The 7,500-nt window shown below is 41.2% G+C and overlaps 1 protein-coding gene across 13 annotated transcripts in view; it reads left to right on the forward strand.

Annotated features, from left to right (window-relative positions):
* Positions 1 to 7,500, forward strand: part of EBF3 (EBF transcription factor 3) — a 143,940-nt gene that overhangs the window by 73,357 nt on the left and 63,083 nt on the right. For 8 of the 13 annotated variants that reach the window (XM_080403429.1, XM_080403438.1, XM_080403430.1 and 5 more), the window contains exons 7-8: positions 3,481 to 3,562; positions 6,564 to 6,708. In XM_080403429.1, the coding sequence (XP_080259555.1) occupies positions 3,481 to 3,562; positions 6,564 to 6,708 (227 nt within the window). The remainder of the gene's footprint in view (positions 1 to 3,480; positions 3,563 to 6,563; positions 6,709 to 7,500) is intronic. The other 5 variants (XM_080403435.1, XM_080403439.1, XM_080403437.1 and 2 more) reach the window with 1 other exon arrangement.

The raw sequence follows: 7,500 nt of genomic DNA on the forward strand, positions 1-7,500 counted from the left end.
TGGAGGCTTAAGAGCAGACACATTTGCAGATGAACTGCTTTTACTAGCTTCTCCGAGACATGACATTTGTTCAGAAGATTAGCCAGGTTGTAATGTGTAGCATAATTGCACTGTGCGGATGTCCCAGAAGTGAAAACCTAATTGCTTGACAGGCCTATAACTTTGTGGTACGCTCTCACCTTGTTAGGTCCTTTTCTGATGCAGTTCAAATGAAGTCTGGCCGCAGGTGTGCCTAATTTACCTCGCAACAGAACGTGTTGAGTTTAATTGCACAGTGGTTGTTAGGAAAAATTGGTGGGTGGAATATCAAGTGACTTACTGTACGCGGATGGCAGATGGGCGTTGAGAGGCATCGTGAGCTAAGTGTATAGGTGAGGTGAGTTAATAAAAGATGTAAATTTTATCTTAAAATAGTGAAGTCTTGTGGTAGGTAATACATTTTAATTAAGATGGTAGCAGTCCCCATTCTAGCAGCGTGAAAAAAATCAAAGCAAAGGAACATCACAAAGACTGCATTTTTCTCCATATCAGTATTTTAGAAGCAGCTTAGTATGTTTAGGAAGTCTGTTCTGCAAGACTGTTTTATTAAAAAAGACTCCAGTGTGTGCGCACAATACAAAATACAGCAGGGCAAGCCAAATCTTGAAAGGCTTGCATTCTCATTCTGCTGGTAGCAACGAAGTTTGAGACTTGACCAAACGGAGCTCTGATCCAGCTCCTTGCTTCTTGCTGTGCCACAGACATCTTGTCTCAGGAGCACAGGACTCGCAGAGCAAGCACCTGGCCCTGTTCTCTCTCTGGTAAAGATGGATTCCTAACACCCACGGTCCTTGTTGGTCAGCTGAGAGGAACGACCAAGTCGGTCGTCTTCTCCTGGCAAGGTGTGGGAAACGCCCTGCCTGGAAACATGGTTGCTAACTTACGTTGACTTCCTCTGAAAAACTTGTCTTGATGCCACCTGTGCACCATCAGCTCTCTGAAAACACAGATTAAAAGAATGAAATGAAATATCTCAGTATCAAGGAATGTAGCAGAGCTGAAATATGAGTACTGCTTGTGTTCGCCCCAGCCTTGTGGCTTCAATATTTAGCCCAGTCCTCAGGATCATCCTAGCAAATTTGAAGATGACCAATTCCGCCAAGCATGGGTCCTTTTCACCGAAGAATTAAACAAATACCGGTTCCAGTTGACGTTTAGTGAAAAGGTGCTTTAATGGCCCTTTTCTTTTGGACATGATGTGAGCTCTCTTTATAGAAACAATTCATCATGAATGCTTGACGTTAAAAACAACCCACGAGGAGCAATACTTAGCATTCCTAGTGCACAATTCATTGGAGAATTTCCGAGCAATTTACAAACATTAGCTCAATAAGCCTCACAACACCCATTTAAGATCAGAAAAAAAAAATAATAAATAAGATACTCCTCTTCAGCCTGGCTGTGGCACTAAGGAGCTATAAAGCTGGAGACTCACCCCAGCTCCTGACTCCCCAGTGCCTGGTGGTCCTGTGCTGATGTGGGCATCAGCTGGTCCTTGCACATCATTGCAGTCTGTGCAGCAGAAGTTGTACAAAAAATTAATAGAGACATGACAGAAATGACATTAAGTTTAGCTTATACTCAGCTGATCTGGAGATCAAAAGTATCTTGGAAAAAAAAAAAACCAAACCCAAGGCAGATAAAACTCAGGTGAGGGTGTGGCTAACAAAGATGCAGTTTTGTGGAGTCATTGATAGTGTCTCTTCAACACTGTCCAGAAAACCTGAGTTCAGTTGAGGATCCGAGCTAGAAGATCATGTCAACCACAGCAGAAATCCAGCTCTCTTCCAGCTCAACAGCTAAAAGTCTTTTACAGATTTTGCGATAGGAAGTTTTAAAGCACCGTGCATTCAGCTGAACTGACAACATTGATTTATTTATGCACAGTTTCAGTAAACCTAATCGTTTCCCTACTTGCTTCTGATAGAGATCGCTCCTTCAGCATTAGCATCCCGTATTAAGATTAGGGTCCTGCGCAAGTCTGAACTGAAAATGAAGAGCTGTGATTAGAAGCACCAGTTTGGGATAGGGGGAGACTCCCGTAATGCTCCTGTCCGAACCTTGAAGGTCTGCAGGAGCAAGTGCGATGTGGTGCAGCCGTGGTTGTACTTTCTATTGGCTGCAGTTGGGCTGTGTTGGATGCTGAAGAAGGGAAGAAGGGCCTGGTTTGCCTCCTGCCAGGCCAGGAATGCTGTTGGCACACAGAAACTTCTGTGAAGCATATACAGTGAGAACAGCCACAGTCACTTTGTAAGGATTGGCATCAGTAAATAATAGCTGTTCGTATTCTAAGTGTAAAAGCTCTGCCTAACCTCGCTATTCAACTTGTATGAAGTTGGGCAGCACAACTGGACTGGAGCATCTGAGAAACTCGGGGTGAGGAGAAAGTCCTGAGCCTTGCTAGTCGTTAGCTGTCAGCCATTAGCCACAAAGCAGACCCACAGAACATTTTTTTAATTATGAAACATGAAAACACACCTACATAAAGAAAAGAGACTGCGTTAGGCTGTGAACATCCTCCTGTGCCAGGGCAGGATGGTGAGGGTCCCCCCATCCTGCATAGCCTGCAGGGTACAGACATCCCATATCAGCTCATTGCTCCAGTACAGGAGGGTGACACAAAGGAGTTTGCATCTTCCCAAGCTTTTCCCCTTTCTAAAAGTGCGTGCTGTGTTCCCAGGAGGCAGTGTTGCTACAAAAACAGTTTGTGGGGACATGCCTAGATGATAAGGGTTAGTCCTAAATAATTGCTGGTTGCCACTCAGCAAAAATAAGCTGGCTTTCCATCCCCGGGTAGAGTGACTCCTTACAGTTAAAGGCTGGCAAAGGTTGAAGAGGTCGTAAGACAGAGCCTAATTTGCCATGTTCCTTTCCTTTCAAAAACAATGAGGGAACTGGGGCCTTGCCGGTGGGCAGATCCTGCCTGGATCTCCCTGGAGTCAGCAGGAGTTGGATCGAGTCCCTTTGAATAGCGAGAGTTTCCAAACCGGAGGCAAAGCCAAGTGTTTTTCAGAAGATTGATCATTCATTACCTTGGAATTTTCGACATAGAGGTCATTACTGCTAATATAAGTTGTGAAAAAAATAAAACGTATTAAAAAAATAAAGACAAATTCTCATCTGGTCTAAGTCATTGCCTTTGAATTTAATGAGTCATTGAAATCAACTTTCCCACACCGAGCTAAGGATATGGCCTGGAGTCAATACATTTGTAGTTGTTGAAAAATTAAAAATATAAATTTGCCTTTCCCTGGCAATAATGTTCTGTTTATGACAGAGATCTCATGCTTTAAAATAAGTTCATTAACTAATGGGAAAGTAATATTTCACTACCAGTAATCTTTTGGGTATAACTATTTATGATTAAATTTTATTAAACTTTTTAAAAATTGGATTTACATTTTGATGAATCTAATAGATTTCAATTTTGTATTTTTATAGATTCTTTCTAAAGTTTTTCCTCAAGTGCAATCAGAACTGTTTGAAGAATGCAGGCAACCCGCGAGACATGCGAAGATTCCAGGTACAGATGCCTCTTAAAGAATAAACACTATGTGAAAGACTTACTCACATCTTCATCTTGAACTCTTTTTTTATGAAAACACAGTAGCAGTGCTCCTACTTAGTGTAGTTCCAGTGCTGCATGCCTTTAAAAAACCCGTGCTGTTGGTGTTTTATGTTTCCCCCACTAATTTGAATGGTGGTTCTTGGGACTTGCCGAGTTCGGCAGTGGACTGTAATGGAAGAATGCTGATGCCAGTGGGTCTCTCCTCAGGACGTAATTCCCCAGCTTTCCTTCATGCTAGCAGCTTGCGTTGTAGTGTGGTGTATGCTCAGAGGGGGAGGGGTTTTACCTATGTAGACTGAGTAGCGTTATCTTACTAACAGACATGACCGTGGAGCGCAGTGAAGTTTGGATCTCACACAGGGGTTTTTCCTATTCACAACGTGTAAATCCAGCAGTGGTGGTCCAACCCACATATCTTTATTCCAATTGTGTTAGAAAATGTTTAATACTTCACTTTCTCCTTACAGCTTTTGAAATATCCTGTAGTGAATCATAACACTACAGAGACAGCTGACATGATGGACAAATGATTTCCTCCATATTTGGGGTCATTTGAAATGCTTGTTAGGAAATATATGCCTTTTATTTCCAAATACTTCAGAGTGATTCGTATTTGAGACTAATAATAAAGTAGTATTGAGATGTTCAAAACTTTCTTATTTTTGAGAAGAATAACTTGTGGTTAAAGTTGATAGCAAAACATGTGACATCTGTTTTCATGCACAGCCAACCAACCGGCGAAGCCAGCACCCTTGAGCCAGCCAACAGAAAAGATCTGTAGCTGGAAAAAATATTTCTTCAAAACAATTGAGCCAAGCTTCCATTTTTCATGCATCTCAGCTTCACGTGGCATTGGTGATATTGATCCATCTGAACAGAACAGAAGGTCAAACCTGGAATGAGTGGAAATGTCCTCTTTGTCTCACCGATGACTAAATGAAGCATCAGTCATGAGTGATCTTGTGGTCGACAATGGAGCCAGTAGGCACTAGAAAGACTTTCCTGGGTCTCTTTAGCTAATCTTCCTGCCTCTCAGAAGGTTTAACTGGACTTAACAGTATGTCAGATCTTGAACAATATTTTTAACTGGTTTCACTGTCTCCGCACCTTTCTTTAGGTGCACTGCAGGAATAAGCCGATATAACAAAGCATAGCATGTCTACTCTCTTTTGCTGAACTACGGTATTTTCCCTTGGTGACTGACCTATATATACATGACAGAACAAAAATAGTTGTCATTTTTATGTACACCTTTCTCTGTCTTTTTAATACACCGTGTTCTAGGAAACAAATCCAGAAACCTTTGCTGAAAATCGCACTTGTGTGTTTTGCAATATTTCTTAAAGTCTCAGAATCTTATTGAAATTGAAAGCAGATAGCCCAGTGGCTTGGCAGCAGCTCTGCGGCCGAGGTGAGTGTGCAACCTCAGCACTCTCCGAAGTGGATGTTGACAGGAGCGAAAGTGTCCACTTCTGGGAGGAGAAAGATAGGGAAGCAGAGCAGCCTGGCAGAGAACTGCCCTCGGGCTGTTCTAAAGGGTACCGCAGATGGCTGTCTCAAAGGAGGCAGGATACACAGAAAAGGTGCTGTGATAGCTGAAAGCTAATTATGGGTTGTGAATAAGAAACAGGATCAGAGGTGATCCAAAACACAGAAGCAGACAAGAATTTTCTTCTGATGCCTTGGACCAGCTCTGTGCAAAAGGAGGCTAGTTTTCCCCCTTCCATTTCTGTTTGTTAAGCGTTTGGGCATAGGAGCTGGCGTGAGAACCCTGGCAGTCGTTTCTGTTATATCCAAAAGTACAATAAATGGAAGGAGAACGCTAAGATTTGCACCAGCTTTTACTGCCGTCACGGCAAGGGCTGATAGGGCCTAACCTAGCCACTGACTTTAAGGACTCTGCTGATGGTAAACCCCAAAGAAAATGCTGCAGTGATTACTTCATTTAGAAAACCTGGAACCGACCCCACAGGGCCCATGCTGGAGTATTTAAATAAGATGTAAATGTCTGTCTGGGATAATAGCGATCGACCTACGAAGCCGTGTTCCCCGCAAACACAGGCGCATCTCACGGTTTCCTCTTTGGCTTGTGTTCATGCGGTATCATTTCCGGAAGGAGTTTCACAACTCCATTGTGTAGGTGTTTTTATCGGGAAGGTTGTGCGTTTTGCATATGTTCCTTTTCCATTTTCTACTGAGAAGCAGCTGGAAGCCAAAGAAGGCCCTATCCATCATCTCTTCTATGGCCGGACTCTGAACCTGGACACAAGAATAGGAGCCTTTCACTCAAAAATAAAGGAGGAAATTCCATTGACATACCAGGGTCAATCACCATCCAAATGAACTTGAGAAGGGATACTTTTCATGGATTGAAAACACTTTCACTATTCATATTCAAGTCGGTCTTTTCAGATGCAAAAAAGTTCATTATCAGACATTAAATGTAATTGTAAAACTGACCTGGAGATCATTTACTGAAGAAAAAATGGGGAGTTACGATAGTTCTTGATTTATTAAGCTTTTTTTTTTATTTGGAATCCTCACAACCCTTCATTTGAAGACAGTCTCAAGTGAACAAATTTTAATTAGATAAACTATCTAATCAATATATCAACAGATCAATCAAAACAGCAGCTTTTAAAATGAGTGGCTAGAGGGGTGTTTCTGAAACTAATGGCTAGAAGAATATTTCCCTGAATTGAATTCATTTGTTAGCATAATAGGAGATTAAACTCTAATTAGTGTAGCAGGTTCTGAAGAGAAACAATTGTGAGTTAAAAATCACCAGTGTTAGCCACATAAACAAAGATGTATTCATAGTTGTCACTCACTTCATTTAAAGTGAAAAGTAACAGGCTGTGGTGGTGTTTTGTCTCAAAAGAAGATCTGATTCTGTATCTATGTTTGCAAAAGTATGCAGGATTTTTTAAATTTTGGGTTTTGTTTTCTCTTTCAGGTTGTTGTATCAACAACAGTCAATGTGGATGGCCACGTGCTGGCTGTCTCAGACAACATGTTTGTACACAACAATTCCAAACACGGGAGGCGGGCTCGCCGCCTTGACCCCTCAGAAGGTACGGCCCCTTCTTATCTGGAAAATGGTAGGCACACATTTACATGTCTTTTTTTATTTGCAATGCTTTTTTTTTTTTTTTTTCCCACCATACTTTATGTTGATACACTACTAAGTTTGCTTTTACATCATTTCTTCTCGCATCCATCAAACCACCCATTAAAAAAGTCCCTTAGTATTTCTCAGCCCTTGTCAACTAGAATATGGGCACTTCTGAATTTGCTTCTGACTTCTTTCCTTATTTAATACTTAGAGTTTTGCAGTCACAACCAATTTTTCATCTTTTTCTTTTTTTTTTTTTTTTTTTTTTTTTTTTTTTTCAGTCTTGTTTTGCTTGCAGCTTTTTCTTGCTATTTAATTTGACTTGATTTTATTTTGGCTTGTCATATTCCTTGATCCAGAGGTACAGTCTCAGGTTATGTATGCAAGTTTAAGTGGATGGTAAAAACATGACCGAATCTGTAAAGAATTTACTGTGAGGTCAATTTCCTGTGGCTGGGCCTTACTGCAGATTACGGCAGGAGGGGGTTTGTATGAGAAAAACAGCATAAAATGTTTTTCTTCAGACTGACTCAATGTGATTGACTTCTTGCCTGAACTGCTAAAAGAAGATAGTCTGAGATGAAGAAGAGAATGGAAAGTGTCTCTGAAAATCCAGAATTGTGAAATACTATCTTTGTGGAGCCCATCAGCCTCCGAATCACTTGTACACAATTGCAGCTGCGCTCGTACACGTGCACACATTTATTTATTCTCCCACAACGTCCCAAATAATAATTTAGATTTAAATACCACTTTGTTTGCACTGTAAAAAGCATCA

Source organism: Falco punctatus (assembly GCF_963210335.1).
Source record: "Falco punctatus genome assembly, chromosome: 9".
Lineage (NCBI taxonomy): Eukaryota > Metazoa > Chordata > Aves > Falconiformes > Falconidae > Falco > Falco punctatus.